The sequence below is a fragment of the Quercus robur genome, chromosome 1 (genome assembly GCF_932294415.1).
Source record: "Quercus robur chromosome 1, dhQueRobu3.1, whole genome shotgun sequence".
NCBI lineage: Eukaryota > Viridiplantae > Streptophyta > Magnoliopsida > Fagales > Fagaceae > Quercus > Quercus robur.
In genome coordinates this window covers 42,638,476-42,660,806 of record NC_065534.1, presented here as the reverse complement: position 1 = coordinate 42,660,806, position 22,331 = coordinate 42,638,476, and the positions used below count along the sequence as shown (strand labels likewise).

The window sequence follows — 22,331 nt, the reverse complement described above, 5'->3', positions numbered from 1 at the left end:
CTACCAGGATATGCCAGGGTTAGATACTGAGATTGTCATGCATAGAATTCCAATTAAACCTAAATGCCCTCGAGTACGGCAGACCCTTCAAAGAATGAAATCTAAGATCATTTAAAGATCAAAGAAGAAGTAGAAAAGCAGTTGAAAGCCGATTTCCTTACTACAATAACCTACTCAAATTGGGTTGCCAACATTGTTCTTGAGCCTAAGAAAGATGGGAAAGTATGCATGTGCGTCGATTACAAGGATTTGAATCGGGCCAGCCCCAAGGATAACTTCCCATTGCCACATATCGATACCCTGGTCAATAATACCGCCACCAACAGGTTCTTCTCCTTCATGGACGGTTTCTCAGGTTATAATCAGATCAAGATGGTCGAGGAGGACAAAGCCAAGATAGCATTTACCTCTCATTGGGGAACTTATGCATATGATGTCATGCCATTTGGCTTGAAGAATGCCGATGCTACCTATTAGTGAGCCATGGTAACCTTGTTCCATGATATGATGCATAAAGAGATCGAAGTCTATGTAGATGACATGATTGCCAAAACCCACACTACCAGGGACCATTTGGTGGATTTGAGAAAGCTATTCAAGTGCCTTATCAAGTACAGATTGAGACTAAACCCTAACAAGTGCGTCTTTGGAGCTAGTTCAGGGAAACTACTTGGCTTTATAGTTAGCCAAAAAGGGATCAAAGTGGACCCAGCAAAAGTCCAACCCATCCAGGATATGTCGACACCACAAACTGAGAAACAGATTCGCAACTTCTTAGGCAAGGTCAATTACATAGCTCGCTTCATAGCGTAGTTGACCACCACTCCAGTCAATACATAGGAGGTGGGCCACGGGTCAAAGGTATCAAAGGATATGGTCTAGCGTGGGGAGAAAGAGGCGGATCTATTTTGGGGTTCCCACTTAAACTTTTTTTTGGGAGAAATATCCTGCTAGGATGACATCTCACCCAAAAGAAGTAAAAATGAGTTAGGACCAATTGATGCATGCCATAGAGGTAGGTGAGGGAAAGGCTTAATCCTTATCCATATGAAAGTAGTGAGAACAGAGGGACGCAAGAGACAAGACAAACCATTTTTGTCCTGGAATGAGGAGTGGCGCAACCAACATATTCAATGCAATGGTAGTGGCTAGGTAACCGGCAGGCCAGTGGCAATCTTGGAAGGACACCCATAAGGGGCCAAAAGTAGTTGAGGGGTAAAAATGGTAAATCCCAAACAACAGACAATATAAAGGGTGGTAGCTGCGAACAGTAGGAATCATCAGAAAAAGGAGTATTATCATCATAGGGAGAAGTAGAGGTAGAACAAGGAAGAAGAAGAGAGAAAAGAAAGAAAACACAACAAACCAGAGAAAAAAAAATAAAAGCATAAGTGATAGAAATAAAAGCATACATCAATAGACTACCCATTTCTCTCCCTCTTGACAGACCCACTTTCTGAGAAATTAAGAATTAAAGTTTAAGCCACCTAAGTCCTTTTTCCAAAATGCATAATTTTTGTGGCAGAAGCCTTCTTTGAGATTAGTTTCCTTTTTGGACTTGCATTTGCTAAGAAACTAAGTTCATTTCTTTGGCAAACAAGTTTTACTTTTATGATTGATGAACGATTAACTTTTTACCTTGTCATTGAGCTACTTACTGCAATCTTATTTCCCATTGTTGTATTATTCTGCCATAACCTCATTAGGTTTCTTTTTCCCTTTATTTAGGCGTTTATATTATTTGTCAAATGTTATAGTTATTCTGCCGTGTTGTATTTTCTGTAATAATATCTATAACAATTGTTCCTACCGTGGGCATGTTGTACACTCAATACTCCAACCAAGGCACGTCTGTATTAGGATGGCCCAACTTGTGTGCAAACTAACCTAAGGCGTGTTTCACTTAGGTCAGCCCCAGCTCTCCTACCCCAGAATCACGGGCCATGGTACAACAGAATGGATCAAAGCCAAACAACATAAAAGGCGCACCACAATCATCACCGATGAAAGTGAAATTAGTAGTAGTCTGATGTATGATCCTGGATTACAAAAGAAAATATGGGTTCATGATCGTAAGTGGTGAAAATTTAGGGAGGATGATTTGGTAGTAACTCCATGAATTGAGTCTGAAACTGGAGCTAGTTTGGTATTGGTGCTTCTCCACTAAAATGCAAATGAGTTTGGCACTCGCACATATTAATTATCGGAGTTGTAACTCTGTTTGGTGGGGAAAATGAAGCTTTGCTGAAGTTTAGCACAACTTAGGTCTTGCAAGGAGAATGAGCAATACCATGCTAGGCGGCGATAAGCACTCTGGTACTTAAATCAATTTCATTCTTAACAATAGAGAGAGAGACTTTGAGTTTTGAACCCCCCACATCCAGTTGATGAAGGGGGTATTTACACCCTTACTCGCACATGCAGTCTAGTTTTTTTTTTTTTTTTTTTTTTGGGGGGTGGGGGGAGATCATTGCCTTATGAGGCTACCCCTGACTGAAGGGACACCAATTGACTGGACATTATAGATTGGTATTTGAGAACAATACCTAAGTCTTATAGTTAAGAACGGTACCTAGGTCCTACAGGGCTAACCTACCGTTGCTGGTCTTGTCATGATGAGTTTCCAATCATACCTTCATGCATATTTTCTACCTCCCACAACTCCTATGTTAAGAGAACCTTGCAACATAGACCAACACACAAAAACAAAATCACACCCACGTAAATTACTTGAATTTAAGAGATCTAAAATTTTTATTTTAAGGGAGTTCATAATTTTTGGGATCCAAGCACAAAAAATTTATTTTTATTTATAAAAGATTAGTGACTTAAAAAAAAAAAAAAAAAAAAAAAAAAAAAAAAAAAGAAGAAGAAGGGACCATGACTCCAATCCATTACCAAATTTCGCTGCTGGATAATCAATATAATATATGAGGATAAAATACGTATTAAAATATTAGAAAATGAATAGAATTTTTTTTTTTTTTGGAAAGCAAGAAGATGAGGCTCTTATCATTTAGGAACCATTTGATAACATTGTTCTAGTAACATTGTTGATATTTTTTGGAAATACGTGTGGGTAAAAAAATGTGTAAAAATATGTGTAATGTTGTTTAAAAACTAAAAAATATTACTTAAACTACTATACCAAACTGCCCCTAATTTTTCCAACTCATCTAACAAATTAATCACTAGTTAATTTCCCCAATTCCCATCTTTAATGTAAGCGTGCACCCTGCGCTTCGTAAATAGTGGCACCTTCACTAGTTGAATTCTCTTTCCAGTGAGGCCTGTACAAGCGGGAGGTTTCTTAATAGTTTCTTAACTCTAATATTACAAGAAATCAAGAAAACAATACCATTTTGTTTTTCAATCTTTTCGGCTAAAAACAGAGACCTTTTCTTTAAACCACAGAAACGAGCACATAAGTCTACAATGGGCCCTAACTAAAATACTTTTATTGATTGTAAATTGCATACAAGAAACTTCGACACACCTCTCTGCTTTGAATTGTAGATAAAATATTCATTTGGAACCTATCTCCCATAGGATTCTGAAAACAATCCCTACATAGCCCACAATTCTGAAAAAGATCCCTACCAAGTTACCAGCCAATTACCAAAATATACTACACTTTTAGTACTAATCATTACTAGTCAAAGGTAGGTATTGTGGTTTATCATGAACCGAAGAAATAAATATACACACTGAAACGGTTCATATAATGAAGAGTACCAAGTACCAACCACCTGACTTCGTGTACTTTACATTCAATTAATTGAACAAGATTCTAGTCTATTCTAGAGTAACGTATATTGTATGGTACTTCTCCTGCCACAGGGGAATTGGTAAGACTATTTAGAAGTTAAAGATTTTTTTTTTCTAGCACCGCAGTGTGTACAGATAAACAATGTTATCAATATTGTTTTTGTAATAATAAGATCTTTCTCATGAAGAAGTTGTAAGAGCAGGGAGCATAAGTTTCAACAACATGACAAAAGGCTAAACTCCAAATCTTTCAAAATGACAGCTTCGTTAACTAAAGGGTCTCTTCAGATAAGCCCAACATTGCTGAGGAAGGAGGGTGGTTGATATTTTATATATACCAAAACAATCATGAGATTCAGAATAGCGAAAATTGTGGTTTACTCCTAGAAGGAAACTGCTCTGCTTGAAATTGGAAAGTTTTAGGAAATAAATTTTTTACATGATTGAAAAGGTTATTGTTATGACCTATGAGCCTCTTAACATAGAAAAAGGCAAATCCTGGAATCCTCAAACAATTTTTATATGCAATTCCCCTCTGATGTGCCAAATATTTCCCCGTATACGCTAAATCCAAGAGGTGGCCAGGAAGAAGACAGATGTCTCTACCAATCACCTGCTTTGTTTGGTCCTAGCATACTTCTCATGTGAAATTCCATAAATATGCCTCTTTATACCCCCAATAATTATTCCTGATACTCAAAAAACCAAAAGAGAGAGTGATTCTTGGTTTTCTGATTCAGCAGGAGTTGAACCAATGATCAAACTAGTGATATCATAAATAATTAATTAATAATTATAAAATAAAATAATAATAAAATTTAGTTTCTTAACTAAAAATATTCAGTTAAAAATATATAAAGAAAAATTTAAAAATAATGTGAGTTTAGCTTCCATGTATTAAATTTAGGAAATAAAAATAACAAAACCCCCAACCCATATATAAAAAGTTTATAACTATTGAGAATCAAATTAACAATATTTAATATATATTTATTATTATTATACACTTAATACTTATATATATATATATATATATATATATATATATATATAGACATATACATATAGACACACACACTAACATGCTCATTCTCCTTCATTAATACTTCACCCACCCATTCTTCTTTCAAACTTGTCACTTCGGAAACTAAAGCCATTCTTTCCTCTTTTGTTTTAACTTTGAAGTCTCTTACAGTCTCACTCTCGGTCTCGAAATATTTTTGCTACAAAAAAAAAAAAAAAAAAAAAAAATTTAGAAAATTGATGTTGCCAAGGTAATTCACCTAAAAAATAATAGGATCACATTTTAAACTTAGTTCTTTACCTCTCTCTCTCTTTCAATTGAGTTTTTTTCCTTCTCACAGTTTTGGATCATCATATGGGTTTTTAAGCTGGGTTTTTTAGGAAAACAATGCAACTTTTTGTCTTTTGCTGCAAAATGCATACATGTGAACATTATTCTATAAAACCATTTCGGGCTGAATCGACACTTTCCCATGTACAAAGTGCCTGAGAACATTATTCTATAAATCCATTTCGAGCTTGAATTGACCCTTCTCCATGTACAAAGCGTTCGAGGATCTAAGGAAATGAGAGTTTAAATTGCGGAATTAACAGCATGTAATCTCTCATAAAAAAAAAAAAAAAAAAAAAAATTACTAGATATGTAAAAAATTAAATTTTCCATGTTAGATTTAACAGCACATTAAGTTTAAAGACTCTTAACACCCCATATTAAAATAAAATAAAACACTAAAATGAAGCTTAGTCCAAGGATGAAATTTAAAAAGTAAAAAAATCAAATCTATCTTCTCTTTTTTGGTAGTATGGTTATGTTCTCAAATTTTTTTTTTTTTTTTAAATAAAGAAAGAATAGGGTACTTTTCCTGATAAATACGCAAAATGGACAATTACATATCCAATATGGTTATGTACTTAGTCGGCAGTTTATATTCTTTTCGAGGAATTGGAACGGAACCAAAAGTATTAATAGGTGTATGCCTACTTTGCTTGCTGCTCTAACCAATAATGATGCATTGTAACACAAACGTTGCACCCCTACACCACTAATAACTAATTTGTTCACCCAACCGACACTGCAATTCTTAGTTTTTATTACTTTAATAATCTTCTGCATAGTCTGGCCTGCAATTACTTTACGTAAATAAAATCGGTTGTCAGAAAACAACCAGCTTCCTAGATGTGTTTACTTGTAGACCGATCTCAAAATGCTTTGGGGACCAACAGGAATTTTAAAATAGATATTTGGCAATAAACACAACTTATTATTCTACAGATCACTACTGAAATCTTCAAAGCACAGCCACTACTAAAGTGCAATACTATATGGTATTGAGTAGGCATAATCAGGTTACTGGAATGATTATAACATTAAAACTGAGATCAATTTAAAGGGCCACAGAAGCTAAAACATAGTTTATAAATGATATATACTATGCTTTAAAGTTGCTCTACGATTCTAGAGTTTAAAAATCTTCGATATTGTCAATTGTAGAGACTCCTTAAAAGTCATGAACCAAAGTGACCAAACCTTTTTCCCCCCTCTAATGATTATCAAGGGTATATTTACGTAGCCAGTTCAAGAATTACTATGACGAGCATAAACACAGAGAAGGCAGTGCACAAACCTAAAATGGAACCGTGATCCTCAGAACACCAAACTGTATTCTAGCCAGATGCAAACACAAGTACAATAAATTATATTTAGCTCAAGTTCAAATACCACCACCCTCACCAAAACATATTTAAACTTAATACATAGACTGCATCACATGCATACTACTACAGTATAAACGGCCTCCCCCCCCCCCCCCCCCCCCCCTTCTCTCAACATTAATAAAAATAAAAATAAAGGCTACAAATGCAGTCTGTGCAGACAAAATGGATTCTAATAAATTAGTAGGAAATAATCAGCCAGAGAAAGCAAAAAGCAGAGGCAACACATCACCATTAGTGCTCACATGTTCACTGTAGCAAGAGGCAGCTGGGAATTGTGAAGCCATTGGATTGAACAATGCTTATCCAATATGTTACCAGAGACGACCAAGGCAAAAGAGAGCACAATATTGGAATGTTGATTATAGCAATGAGATATAGATCACATGTTACAGCGAATCACAGACAATTAAACAATAAGCTATGTAATAATTGGGGACGCACTTCAAATCAAAATAACATTTAACAAATTCAGGGCACTACAGAAACAAGCTAGAATCTGCAGAAGTCAATCTTAGAGAATGGGATTTTAACAAGAGCCAAAATTAGCATAGTCTAAAAATTAACAATAAAAGTAAAACCTGAACAGAACAAAACCTACAAACAAGCAGTAACAGGATGATTTTAGATGATAGAAAAAGATAACCAGGTTAAAGGAAGGATAAAAACCATAGTGTAAATTGGTGTACATATGTCCGGGACATAGTACACCAAGGTAAGACTTTGCAGACCATATTTTCAAAACAGGAAGATCAAATAATGATCATCAAAAGTATTAAATGATGATTTAGATATCTACCCCATATAGACAAACCGATAATTAATGGTAAGAAAAGTAAATTCCAACTTATATAACATGGTGTATGGAACATTTCCACACATGTAGAAAAAGAGGAAGCAAAACTAAGATTTGTGGGAGAAAACACCTTTATAAAACATCAACAGTGAAGATCCAACATCAGAATTGAAAATAGATGGTTCAAGGAATTCTTTTTATCACTTTCCCACAAAAAACAAGAATTAACATTTATCAAAGGCATCAAACAGAACAGTGTTGCATACAACTTATCAAGTTACTTCAGCCACCAAAACCTCGATTTAAAAATAAGTAAAACAGAATTCACAGTGCACACAGATGTGTACAAAAACAAAAATGATCTTCGGCCACAAAACCAAAAGTTGTTATGCTGAACTGTGAAAATAATATCACAAGGAATTATAGTCCTGGCACTAAAACACATTTATCGATATTCATATCACAAAGGATTATAGATAAACAAACGCAAATGTCCTGTGTTATTTGACACCCAGAAATTTGCTGAATCAGAGAGAAGGCAGTGCCTAAAAGTTGTTTAGTAGTCCTGATAATATATTCTTCCAAACTCATGTAGCACCTAGAAGTTATCAAACACTAAGAGCCCATATATTCTTCCAAACGCAGTGTTATAATGGAAATTTGTGTTAACACTGAACGCAATTATAAGAAGGGAACAAAAAGCTAAAATGTCATCAATGTGACCAACAGGAGAGAGCATGAGACCCCCCCAAAAAAAAAGATTCACTTCGCAGCTGTCTTTAATTTCTCTCCTCTTTCATTCTTGAACCCCAAATACAATAAAAACCCTAAGTATCTCAGCGGTTATTCTCTAAAACCTCATAGAAAGATCTATCTTAAAACAATCTAGGGTGAGACATGAGAACCAACCTGAGCTACTTCGGGAAACTCACCAACCCAAAACAAGAACTCGACTTGGGCAAGTAGACATCTCCATGTTGGAAATTGCCAAATCAACCCTTACAACTTCATGTCTCAATTTGGAATAGACTCCTGTTTCCCCATTAAAAAAAAAAAACCGCATGTAAGGGAAGAAAATGATATTTTCTGAACGAGAGCTCCTGAGCCCAGCAGTAATCCAGTGACCAAACAAGCCTCCATCGCACATTGGGCATGTTTAATGGTATATAAACACATTTTGTGACTGAGCACATGGTCTAGCCAATCTAATTTTTTTATGACATTTAGTGATACTGTTCACAGAGCCAGAAAGGCCCAGAACAGCCCATTACACTTTGCTCTCCCTTCACCTATTTTCAGATCTAAATCATACCTTATATCTCACATCCAACCAATTAAACCTACCTTAAAGCCTCTACACCAGCTGCTGCCAGATTTAAGTTCTTTATACAATAAACCCTTTTACCTACAAGCCTAACTAATCAATTATCCAATAGTATAGTCTTTCCAGTTTCCACTACCACAACAAACCCTAAATCAAAAGCTCTGAAACCTCAACGGTCAACCGAGCATATTTCCAAGGTCTAAATCACTTTCTTCATAACAGCTTGCTTTTAGATAGAGTTAAAGAGTGATGAAGTTCAGTAAAATAATTACCAAAAAGAGAGGGTTCAGCATGGTAGATCGGCCACAAATTAGTAAAGGAAACCACATTCAAAAAATATAGGTAAATTCCTTAACACTAGCAAATTATTTATATAAAAATAATAATAATAAATGAAGGAACACAATAAGGGGGAAAGTAGTTCTCCATAGTGTAGCATTAGACATATTTAACTCCCAACAAGAATAAGAGAGAATAAAAGAACCTCGAAGGAAATAAAAAATAAAAAAAAAGTAAGGAACACACCAAAAAAATGTATAATATAAAAAATTATGACAAAATGGAAATGATATAGGAAACTAAGCAACTAAAGAAAAAATATTTTTTAAGAACATACAAAACTAAGTAATGGCAACCATAAAATGCTAAACCATATTGTATATCACTAAAACTCACATTATCATTATAACAAGGACAAATACTCTTTTATTGATCACAAAGAGTTCGAAATATTTAACACCCAATAAGAATGAAAAAAAAAAGAACCACTAAGGAGAAAAGGAACACACCAAAATATATATATAATATAAAGAATCATTACAAAACGGAACAGACATAATAAACTTAGAAACTAAGGAAAAACTACTTTTAAGAACATACAAAACTAAGTAATGGGAAACATAAAATGCTAAATCATATTGGACATCACTGAAACTTACATTATATTACAACTAGGACATTTATTGTTATATTGATCACATTTTTTTAGCAAAAGACGCCAATCACATGCTTATGATATTAACTATTCGCTGAATTCAGTTGAGCATACTATAGATACCAAACATGATTCATGCATCTTGGGTACTCAATCTTGTGTTCAATACTGGTTGAATAATGGGCTGCTAGTTTAACCTAATGCAACTCTGGAACTTGGTTTTAATACCAACAGACATGTCGACTTTATGCTAGACTCGGTTTGAGATATTTTAGGCTAATTAAATTCAGGGAATTCGTTATAATATCAACAAACAACATTCCAAGACTAATATCAATCATATAACAGAAAATAATAGGATTAGCTTCACAAGGAAAATTATCCTATAGTACATATTAGTCTTCCTCACACTGAATACCTTCAAAAGGTCTTGGTTGAGATTGTAAATATCAAAATGCATCAGAAGAAAAAGGTTTGAGGAATCTTTGCTTGTTTGGAAATTGAAACCAAAAGCTTTTTTTGTCATTTTTAAAATACAAAACGTGGATATAAGTCAAAATCATTTTGATAAAAATTTATTTAAAAAAATAAAAATTAGTTTTGCCAAAAAAAAAAAAACCCTGAAAATAAGGGTTAATTTTACAAATCCACCATACTCTGTGGTAGTTGCACTTTGCATCCCTAACTATGAAAAGTTGCAATCACCACCACAATTATTATAAAGCTTGCAAATTGCACCCCATCGTCAGATTTAATATTATAACTAACAGTCATGTGCAGATGGGGTAAGTCTAAAAGAATTGACTTCTCCCTTTTGCCATAAAACATTTTTTAAATTACTAAATAACACTTACTAATTTCCCAAACAAACCAAATTACCCAGCCATCTCTTTCAGAAATTAGACCTCAACTCCCTTAAAAAAAAATCCTGACTTTCTAAACCCAATTAGGGACCAAGTGGCACGGGCCTGGTGACAGTGGACCAAACTAACTTCCTGACTGGCTCCTGATAGCAGAACAGCATGCATAGAGATATTGAGAGCATCTGGAAGTTTAAGCCCCACTCCCAAGCTATAAATCCTCGAATTCCTATCATTATCTAAGCTCAAAAATTCCTCAGTACATCATTCTTTTCAAGGTAATCATTACTATATGCCAGGATAGCCCCACTGGACAAACTGTTATTGATAAAGATCATTAAGGATGAGGATGTAGAAATCATCAAGGGAGGCAGAGGAGATGTCAAGAGCAGCAGTGGAGGAAATCCAAACGGTGTGGCCAGAACCATTAACGTGACAGAGGATGTAGGTGAACAGGAACTAGAAGGAGGCAACAGAGCAGCCAGAGCCTAATTTTTTTACAATCATGTTACTTGCACGTGACTGTTTAATAGTAAATTTGACTACGGGGTGCAATTTGCAAGCTTTGTTATAATTGCAGTGAATGCAAGTTTTCATAGTTTGGGATGTTAAGTGCAAGAACCCCATAGTTTAGGGTGGATTTGTACAATTAACACCAAGAATAATTTGGGTGAAGTTGGCGAGTCTCAGTTTTGACATTGCCAGTGAGAACCAACCTTGTGTCAATGGCGACAACACCAACCTTGCTGTTTTTTTTCCATGAAACAGTGCGGAAGATGGTTGAGTCTTGCATTCCAATCTTTCATTTCTTCCTCTTTAATTTTTTTTATTTCTTTTTTCAATTTGGGGTGAATTTGGTTTGTGATTACTAATGAGGTTCTCTGCCATTGTAGAAGCCCAATGGACCAAAACTGGGGCCGCTCAAATCATCATCCAAGTCCTCATCCTCAGATCAGGAAGAGATCAAAATAGATTTCCAAGGCGTTGCACGGAAAGAAGTTGAGGCAACCCCAAGGCCCTTGCAAGCAAGAAATCTTGGCCAACACTTCCAGAGAAGCCAATAAATCCTCCAATGATGCCAAATTCAAAGTCTACTCACCAATCTCAAACTCACAGTCCACAGTATCAGTCTTTGTCACTTTTGCCTCAAAAGTCTAGCTCCTCTTGTCACTCCCAAGTCCACCGTTATGTGGCTAGTTTGGGCCTGGAGGAACCATTGTTCCCAATCACTTTTGTGCTCCTCATTGCCCCCCCTCCCCCACAAAAAAAATAAATAAATAAAAATAAAAACCTTGCCCTGGGCTTTCCCCACTAACAATCGCAGCCTTTCCAAAAGGGAATTGAAGGGAAGAGTGCATGTCTTACAGCGTGAAGAAAAAGAAGAAAAGAAGAAATGTGGTTATCAGGTGTTGAAGAGTGACTTTCACTAATTTACAAATTCGCTACCAGATTTTCTTATAAACTTCTTGAAAACATCATTTTTGGAGTTTTAAAAAAACCGTTTTGCACAATATTTTTTGAGTAACTATTTTTAAAAAAAAAAATCACTTTTAGCAATTTCTTATTCATTATTAATCTTCTTTTACAAATTCACTATTATATATTTTAAGAATGAGTCAAGGATCAAAAGGAACATGCCATAAACCACATCTAAACCCACATAAAATATAATCTACAGAGCTTGCCAAATATCTAGAAGGGGACATGCCATAAACCAAAACTTTAATATCACATTAAAACAAACATCAGAAACCAATCATGGTATCAAAACGAACAAAGATGAACAAGAAAGTGGATTAGAAAATACATACAAGAATTGCATGAGCATGGGAGTCATAACCTGAAAACACAGAAAGTAAAATCAGGACATTGAATCTTTTCAGCAAAATAAAAAATCAGATTGTCTTTAACCTTCTATTGTACAAGGAAAACTTTTTTTTTTTTTTTTGATAGGTATTGTACAAGGAAAAAATTAAGAAATTATATGCATTACTAACCTGATATATTTGTGTTCATCAAGCCTGCAGCCGTAGACTCCAGTGCAATTGCCTCCAGAATGACCAGACCATGGATCAGATGTAATGCAATTTCATTAAAATAAGCATAAATTTAAAGCAAAGACAACCAATCTAAAAAATTAAGAATAGAAGTGCTCAACACAGGGTTGTTACACCAAAAATGCAACCTGCCTAGACAAACTATCTCTAAAATCTACAGATGCACATCACTGAAAATGGCTCATACAGGTCAGACACCAGTTCGGTAGCAGAGTACATTTTAAATTTTGATGCAAGTTTTATCTATCATAGTACTCACGAACTTTTCGGGTCACTGACACAATACTATGTCACACATACCAAGTACTAATTGATGTTTCTCATATGCACTCCATAACACACACAAACAAGCAATCAAATAATTTTTAACAGAATTCCATTAAAATCCAGTAACTATTTCTAAAGACAACAGAAACACAATATTTGAAAGAGAAATCACAATATCGACTTCTAATGCTGTCACAATAATCACCCATAAACAAACCAAGATACCTTCTCCTGGGTGCCTTTTAAGCATCTAAGCACTGGAGGGTTGCCTCAAAGCAGTGGCAGGCATCCTGAATGAAAAACTAAATTAGACTCTCCAGAACCCAAAAAACTAAAATAAGGTGCCACAAAAAGTAATAAAATACAATAATAATATGAATGGAAAGAAGGTAGAGCAAGCCTTAAATCAATTTAAAATTACTATCCCAACCGTTATGAAAGAGAAGTGGGAATATAAAAGAGAGAAGTTTACTATTCCAGCAGCAAAAAAAGTACATTCTGCCAACTCATAGGAATTGATATTTTAATATCATTGATTTTCCAACAAATTCCATAGAAGCCACCAAGTTTGGAGTACAAATATAATCATAGTCGGGGAAATGAAAAAAGATAAATGATTTTTCGAAATGGCCATGATCAAGAATGATTACAAGGGAAAATAAAACGCCTTCGGCAAGTTGTCTTACGATAGAAACAGTACAATCCACTGAAAGAACCCGCCAGTAAAGAGTCCTCCAGACCAAACATCACCCCCTTTTGACTTCAACCATGCCAAAACTGTGTTGAAAGCTCTTAGGCCATCACAGAGAAGACAGATAATGCCCAGTAATTAGAAACTGAAAATGAATTAGATCATAATGTACAAATATCTAGCGGAACAGCATTTCTGGAGTCATAAAATCAGCAACATGGTTCACTTGCCCGTGATGAACGGATGGGTCAATGCTTGTGACACTGTCATCCTCTTGTCTGGATCCAACACAAAAACTTTTTCTAGAAGATCTTTAAAATTGGCTAACATCTTTGGATCCTCACCAGGAGAGCCCACAACAATAGATCCAATATCTTTTGGCTTTATGTTAAAAATCATCCGCTTTATAGTCTACAACAGTGATACCAAAAGCTCAGTCAGCATTAAAGGTATACATAATCTCTCATATCTCTGCACAAACAAAGGGACCATGATCGACTAGAAATAGATAAATACACATTAGAAATGCAATTCTCATACCTTTTTTGTGACAGGATCCTCTTCCGTAGCATGAAAATTCAGGTCATGATCAAAATGCTGATCAGTAAATGCTCCCTATAAGAAGAAAACCCACACATAAGCAATAAGCAACATAAAAAGTCACATACCAAGGCATTGATATAGAACATATGTACAATTAAGGACTAGACAATTATATCTTACATTGACAAAAATGCCAAACAAAAAGTCACATTACTAAATCGCAAAATAAAAGGATTCAAACTTCAAAACTTAACATTTGGGGCTATAACTCTGATAAAATCAAATACTTGCCTTCCGGAGCATCTTCTTTGGGAAAGGGCCTTTCAATTCCATGTGAAGTCGTAGCATGTCATTGTTTGTAGGACCTGGAAAGAGAACCTTTCCTGTATATAGCTCATACAAACAGCAACCCACAGACCACATATCCATTGGATGATCATAAGTCAAACCAAGAACTGCAACAGAAACGTTACAAAACAAATAGCCAGTTTCAGACACAGTTTAATGAACAATAGTCATACACAACACATTCAACAACCATAAACATCCCTTTCCATCATTTATAAATTAAATATAATAGCTCATGCATAAAACTTACTTATTTCAGGGGCACGATAAAAGCGGCTTACAAGGTATGGTGTAATTTCATTTTTACCAGCAAACATCGCATTGCCAAAGTCACAAAGCTTCAGCACATTTTTTGCCTCATTTACCTGGAAAATATAAACAAATATCAGATTATAAAGATAAATAATTTTTTATAAGTAAAATCATCAAAGGGTGCCAAAAACCTACAAGCATATTATCCGGCTTTATATCACAATGAAGAACACCACAATTTCTAAGATGTTTCAGTGCAATAAAAAGTTGCTTTGCATATGCTCTCACAGCAGTTAGCTTCAGGCCAATATTGCGTCCAAACTTCTTTAAAACCTCTCGCAAATTCATATGAAGAGATTCAAAAACTAAACAAAGATGATTCCGGTACTTGAAACTTGAAAGAAACCGAACACAATGGCGCTTGTCATCTGGATCTGCACCAACTAGTTTCTTTAATATGACCAGCTCCTCCAAACCAGTCTTGTACCTAGTCCATAAGAGGCAATGGCATGTATTAAGACAACAAGGCTAGAAATTGAATAAGCGAAAAAATAATAATCAACATTAGAACCGAGGCAAGTGGGTGGGACAATGGTGACTCACATTGTATCATTACTGCGTATAATTTTTATGGCTACTTCCTCTGGTTCACCATTACCAGCCTTAAGATTCTTTGCACGAACTACAGTAGAAAAGACACCTTTCCCATGAGCAGCAATAACTTCATATCGCCCATCAAGTGTTTCACCGAACCGGTAGCCTGCAAATGAATATCATAATTACATGAGAAAAGCAAAATATATATAGTAGGAGAAAAAAGGCATAAGATTGATGCATATATAAACAAGCAACACAGCAATCACTTCCAAGAGTTTCAAGGTTTTCCTCTAGGAAAGCTTCAGTAGATATGTAATTCTCTTACAATGTCAACTTCCAAAATATTGATCAGTAGAGAGTATAAAATGAAAACAATTGCTTCATGCAATGACACAATAGGAGTTCTGATTCGAAAAGGTATTTAAACTTAAACCAAGGAAAGGGGTGATTAGAAATCCACCATTTATGTTTTCATTTAATAGTAAAATGTACTCTATGTTGCCCCATTAGAAAGAACACGTAAATTGGCATTAGATGATATTGTATCCGAAAGGTAAAGGATATTTTGATACTTGATTATAGATGCCAATGGCTTAAGGTGTTGATTTTAAGTGCAGTTGCCTTCATTTTGGCAAAACAAATAACAGAATAGAGAAACTGCTGGAACGTAGTTCTACAATTGAAAATGTTATTTAGTTCAACCAAACATGGATACCAAGGAATAAAGATTCAGATAGGCTAAGGACAAACTCGTGATTTACAAACAAAGCATAAAGGAAGAGGGGAAGCGACAGTGAATATCTCTGAATGCACCCATTAGATGCAAACAACAATGGACAAAAAGTCTCAGACAAAAATACAAAGAAAAAACAACATAAATACAGAGAGATGACCAAATAGTGATATAATACTTACTATAATACCCTTCTGCATCATCCCAGTTGTCATGAAGACCACTCCTTTCTATTCGTAAACCATCACCTTTTCCCTGCATAAAAAAGAACAAAAAAAACTTAGTGTATAAGCACCGGACATAAATGGTTAAACTTTGATAGTAATAAAATCTTACTGCTCCGAATATAACAACATTATGTGTTTGTTTGGGAACAATTTATTTAGTTTTTTGCTGAAAGTATGCAAAAGTATACTTGTACTTCGAAAAAAAGAGGAAAAAAAAATGAGGTTTTAAAAAAGATGATGCAAAGGCTAGCTTATAAGCTATACCCAAACACACACTACATCATTTTATCATATTTGAGAAAGTACAAAAGATAATATAAATTGTGTTATATGACATGAAGCAGGCCAATCAGATAAAGGAAAAACCAACATTGTAAAAATAAAAATTTAGCATAGACAATAACAGAAATTATGAAACAAGGCCAAAGGGAAAACACAATGATAAACAGTTACCACAAAGGTTAATTTGTTCATTCTCTTTATAAAGACATGATATTCTCGAATGCATCTAATAGCCATTGGAACCATAATGATATGTAATCAGGAGAAAAAAATTAATAATCAACAAAAGATGGACAGAACACTACTTCACTAAACTCGCAACTTTATTTTAATAAGAAACAAGTAATTGATTAAATCAAAACTAAATTCAATGCACAGAAAATTCAATGTAAATGATTATGTAATACAGGCTGAATGGTACAGTATCCTAAACTCGCAACTAAGTGGCAGACCAAAATGTATCCAACTTAATGAGCAACAACAGGACAATAAACAGATAACAAGGAACAAATAATCATGGAAGTAACTTACAGATTTGCGGACTCCTGTTGGGGTCTCACCAAAAATATCATCACAGAACTTGTCATCTGACCTCTCACTCTGCACAAATATATAAAATTTATATTACTCAAACAACCCCAAGAACTCAAAATTCAAGTCTAAAAATGTTTGCAATACACTTACCAAAAGCATTTAAGGTGCTCAATAATACCAATCACGTTAAGAATAAGTCAGAAATAAAATTCAAGGAACAGATGGATGCAAGTTTTTTGTTTTTATATTTTAGTTTTTTTTTTTTTTTTTTTTTTTTTGATAGATGGATGCAAGTTTTTTTAAGATATACAAAAAAAATTCAGAGAAAGTGGAGACACCTTAGGAGTACCCTCGCCAAGGCCTCCAGCACCAGAAGTCTTCTCGAAAGCAGCAACTCCATTCTGTGGGGGTGATTTCCCAACAGAAAATGATGGTTCAGCAACATAGTCATCTACAACATCATTCCGACCATCACCAACTTCTGGAACAACATTATTAGCAGCTATTGATTGATCAGGATCATGTGCAGGCTCCTTATCTAGTCAGAAAACAAAATTTGAGCAATTAGCAAGTAAAACATTTGAATCTACATGACAAATAAAGTTTCAGTAAGAATATATAAAGAAAGAAATATGCTAGGCACATTAAGAAGCCATTCTTCGCCTGGATTTGCTCCAGCTAAGTAATCTAAACACTGCCAACTTCTTTCCAAATATCTTGGACTCTAACAACAACAATCATAGGCCAAGGACTCCAAGCCAAATACAGAGAAAAAGACCATGGCATTTCCAGATCAATCAAACCACAACATTCTGTCATGGACCATCAGTTGAACTGTTAATTCCAAATTTATTCGGCTAATACAGTTACAATTGCAATAACCCCCAAATTAATAATAATAAGAAGGGACAAACAGATTACGCACATAATGAGAATACTACTGATATAATCACATTAATATAGAAGTTTCCAAATTATAGGAACAAGTATGATATGGCACATGACATGAATGACAATTTTGAAAGTGGCATTTTTTAGGCAAGGTGAGAAACAAGCTGGGCTGGCCCAGATTAGGTCAGATCCATTAAGTTAAACAAGTCTAAGTTCAATACACAAGATCAACTCAAACTTAAATTGATCTGAGCAAGAAGAGCACTCGTAAGGGGTCAAGATCCTATAACAGAGCTTCAAACTACATAAATGTAATATCAATTATCAAAATATCAGTATGACACTAAAAAAAAATTCAATGTACCTTTCTTAACATCTTCTGACTGTGGTTCATTTGGTTGCTGTGGCTGCTGACTCTTATATTTTTCTAGGATGGCTTGCCTTCGCCTTCGACTCTCCTCCTTGATTCTGTTGAGATCCTCCTCTTCCTGCTCAGCAAATTGCAATGCAGTCGCTTCTTCATAGTCTCCATGATCATCTTCATCTCTGCATCCAATAAATAAAGCATATGCATCAATATATAATGGGGGGAAAGGGGAAAAAAATTAAACCAAGGGGGAAAAAAATAGGGGGGTGGGGGTTCAGATTGGCCAGAAGAGCCTCTTTCAAAATACCTTTTTTGTTTGTCTCTATATCCTTCCAATGGATTGCTCTTAAAACTAGGAACCTTTTCTGGATCACTTTTTCTTGTTCTATCCTGGTTGTATTCTTTTTCATCATGTCTCGAGCGCCTAGAATGTTTATATCTTCCATTGTCATAGCCATCTTCAAGATTTTCATACTTCTCCCAATCATTTACAATACCTCTATCCTTATTCCTACTTCTATCATCTCTCCTCTCCCTCTCATTCTCCCTCCCTTTGTCCCTATCCTTCTCCCTTTCTCTATCCCTATCTCTATCTCTTTCACTAGCCCTGCTCCTATCACTTTCCTTCTCCCTTTTCCCATCTCTATCCACCTCTTTATCCCAGTTTTTATCTCTTTCCTTCTCCCTTCTCCTATCCCTGCCCACCTCTCTTTCCTTGTTCCTATCTCGCTCCATATCCCTTTTCCTGTCCATATCTCTGGCCCTGTCCCTACTCCCACCTCTGTCACTGTCCCTGTCCCTTCTCTGAGCCCTGTCTATCTCACTATCCCTAACCCTTTCCTTTTCCCGTCTCCAGTCCTTATCCATATCCCTGTCCATGCTCCTCTCCCTGTCATGTGCAGCCCGATTACGATACCAATCCTCTCCTCCAATATATCTACTATGACTAATACTACGGTCCCTTTCCTCATCTCTTACCAAATCTCTACTACCATGTCGTCCATCCCTACTCCGTCGAACCTTTCTTTCATAGTCAGAGTCATACTCAAACTTGCCCTTATCAACATATAATGAGGCATCAGAATCATGATAACGTCTTCTTTTTGAATGAGCCTCCTCTTCTCTCATGCTACGGGAACGAGATCTCTCCCTAGCACCAATTGATCTAGATCTGCTCCTAGTATGGACTTCGCCACGGTCCTCTGTGCTATGAGAAGAAGACTTTCTATGATTGCTCAATATGCTTTCTTCAACCTCAATCTTTTCATCATCATAGTAACTCTTCAGCTTACCAATTCCTTTAGAAGGGGACCCAGATTCCCTCAGCCGCTTCTTTTCCTCTTTTCTAGACTCGTGACCCAAATCCCCATTGACGTGACCCTTTGAGCTAACTCTAGATTCATCTTGAGGCTCAACACATGTATTTCTTAAAAAGCCAACCTCATGGTGCTGGTGGTATGTTTTGTCTTCCTTATCTAATTTGGAATTAATCATTAAATCATCTTCACTCTTGTCATCTCCAAAAGTCTTTGAATTTGTACCCTTGTTCCCCACACTCTCTTCCATGTGGAGACTAGCTTCACGATCAGATGATCGATGCTCAGCACAATGTCCCTGGCAAGCAATGAACATAACAAACTGAGTGCACAAACTAGCAGAGCATATCACCCAATTAATACCCAAAAGAATTATAAAAATAAAAACAATATCAGAATTAGGCTATATGCAAAATAAGTAAAAACATGTAACTAGCTCTTACAAATTTAAATGTAAGCCATGAGTCTTCACTGAAACGCCTAGGGGAAACTTCTTTTGCAATTCACTCATGTTCGTCTAGTGCAAGCAGGTTCTTTACATAATGTATGAGACACTGACTCAGTCACTCTAACAACCTCTCATAAAAACAAATTCATTATGAAATCCAAAATTCACAAAATAGCACAATCCCCTGTTTGGTCACTGAGAAGAAATATCAATCAAATTTTCTTCCATTTTTTCAAATTCCACTGTCTGAAACATAATTAAACAACTCAAATACCACTTTGTTTTCGGAATCTTAAAAAAGTTTGGTTTTTTGAATTGAAAAACCAAAACAAAAAAACTAATTATAATTTGAAAATCCATAATTTTCTCAGCAACCAAACAGAAAGCAAAATAATATTAAAGAAAACTAAAACAAGGATAGGGGCAATCAGCAAGAACACACCAGATTTAGCTTATCAGATTCATCGCGAACATGAACGGCCGCGATTTCCCCAGCCTCATCGTCGGACTCGAATTTCTTCTTCGCAATCTCGCCACCACCGAAACCCTCGTCTTCGAGAATCTCACCCTCCTCCACATCGTCCTCGAGCCGAGAATTGTTAGCCACAGTAGGAAGAGGAAGAGGAGTGGGATTGGTATCCTCACCCTCGGGTTTGGATTCCTCGTCGTGTTTCTTGCTACGGTGGCGGTGACGGTGGTGGTGGTGACGATGCTTGTGGCGCTTCGATGACTTCTCGGCTTCGTCATCGTCTGAAGAAGAACGACGGTGCTTGCGACGCGAGTCATGGGAATCGCTGGCCATTGAGGTCGTGGTGCTCAAAATCTAGGGTTAGGTTTTTTTTTTCTTTTTGGGTTTAGTCTTTGTTGGCGTTTCGGAGAGATGGAGAGCAACGAGAGATGTGAATTTCAATTACTATCAATAATGTCGGGGCCTCGGTAGAGAGAGTCGGCTACCGTGTTGGTTTTCCTTTTTTGATGACCTTTTGAGAGGATTTATCTGTATCTAATAGTAGACTAGTCCAAGTACCTATGTTATTTTATTTTGTTTTTATTTTTTTTGGAACGAAAAAATCTTTATTAAATAAGTGTGAGATAAAATTTATTTTGTTGAGAGAGATTAAAAATAAATAAATAAATAATAGAATGCTGACATATGACAACATCCGTTCAATGTACAACACAATGCACTCAACCCAAGCCAAAACCTAGAAAAATTAAGGGTACATATAGTGCATTGTAATGATATTTTAATTAGGACTACAAATTAGGATTACATGTAATATAAGAATATTGAATAGAATGGCCACAAGAGGGCATAGGTCAAAATAGGGCTAAAAAATAAATAAATAAAAAAAACAAACAAATCGAATGGACCAACCAAAATCACCCAAACCGAATCCAAATTTTCAGTTTTTTATCAGTTCGATTCAAATTTTTTTAAAACTAAAATTGGTAAGTTTGGTAATTTTAGTGAAAATTGTACCAAACCAAACCAAAACCGACCAATATATATTACTATAGTGAAATTATATTACATAAATGTGTATTGCCTTAGTGGTTATTAATGGTGTTACAAAAAACACCAACTCCTGAACTCGTCCATATGACTCATCCAATGAAAGACCAACTAGGGCGAACCAAGCACATGAAGTGATCGTCTCAAGCATCCTTGATGACCTCGTCCGTCTGAAGACAGACGAGGTCCCATAAGAAGCTTGTCCGTCCTTAGAAACGTTTGGACAGACGAGCTCTACAGGAAATTAGGAAAAAGTGAATGTAGGAGGAAAAGTCATCCTTAATAGCCTCGTCCGTCCTTAATAAAGGATGGACGAGTTCATTAGGTTGAACATGTTGGACTCTGGACGACTTTGATCTCCACCGAGCGTAAGGGACGAGTTGAACTACTATGTGCCAAGTTCTCCATTAACCATTACGGAACACAAGTCCAAATAAGGTAACTTCCATGGCAGTTATGGAAGTTATCTCCGAATCCTCCGGACTCCTCGACAATAGGAACGGTTATTAAATAGATAACCGTTTCACATATGCTATATAAGCATTCATTGATGAGAAGGTAAGGATCATTCAGATACTTTTTTTTTTTTTTCAGAAAACACTTCCTTTTTACTTGGAATCACAAATTCACTGACTTTATCATCGGAGGACTTTTGGCCGGTCTCCTCTGACTTAGTATTTGTTTTTTCAAGATCAAACCCTAAGATCATCAATGCCCAAGACTTTCAACCTACTGATTTCCAAGGAATTATCAGTTATCGCGCGTGTCTTCCATATATTCTAACCTTTTGAAGAGCAGTTTTCATTTTTTTTAAGTTTCTATTATCAAAACGACGTTTTGGGCT

The 22,331-nt window shown here is 35.7% G+C and overlaps 1 protein-coding gene across 6 annotated transcripts; it reads right to left on the bottom strand.

Annotated features, from left to right (window-relative positions):
• Window positions 1-6,417: 6,417 nt before the first annotated feature.
• Window positions 6,418-20,958, bottom strand: LOC126690139 (serine/threonine-protein kinase prp4). Of its 6 annotated transcripts, XR_007644617.1 has the most exons (16): window positions 20,414-20,958; window positions 18,515-19,821; window positions 18,205-18,386; window positions 17,288-17,487; window positions 16,947-17,015; window positions 16,089-16,161; window positions 15,180-15,336; window positions 14,772-15,063; window positions 14,575-14,689; window positions 14,264-14,431; window positions 13,974-14,044; window positions 13,429-13,844; window positions 12,968-13,032; window positions 12,416-12,467; window positions 12,230-12,258; window positions 6,418-6,805 (listed from the first exon to the last, which is right to left on the bottom strand). XR_007644617.1 is itself a non-coding variant. In XM_050385272.1 (12 exons), the coding sequence occupies exons 1-12, from the start codon at window positions 20,771-20,773 to the stop codon at window positions 13,656-13,658; spliced, it is 3,183 nt and encodes a 1,060-aa protein (XP_050241229.1). In that variant the 5' UTR covers window positions 20,774-20,958; the 3' UTR covers window positions 13,249-13,655. The 6 variants fall into 6 exon arrangements, 2 of the variants coding, with proteins under 2 accessions (XP_050241229.1, XP_050241244.1); XR_007644616.1 differs by having other exon boundaries at window positions 12,416-13,032; XR_007644615.1 differs by lacking the exon at window positions 6,418-6,805 and having other exon boundaries at window positions 11,957-12,258.
• Window positions 20,959-22,331: the final 1,373 nt, after the last annotated feature.

Excerpts from the sequence above, each read along its gene's own strand:
- LOC126690139 (XM_050385272.1), bottom strand. The coding sequence starts at position 20,773 with ATGGCCAGCGATTCCCATGACTCGCGTCGCAAGCACCGTCGTTCTTCT. Across the intron at positions 15,337-16,088 it reads TGATGCAGAAGGGTATTATA|GCTACCGGTTCGGTGAAACA; the intron begins GTAAGTATTATA and ends ATTCATTTGCAG. Across the intron at positions 14,045-14,263 it reads GAAGATGCTCCGGAAGGCAA|CATTTACTGATCAGCATTTT; the intron begins GTATTTGATTTT and ends TCTTATAGGGAG.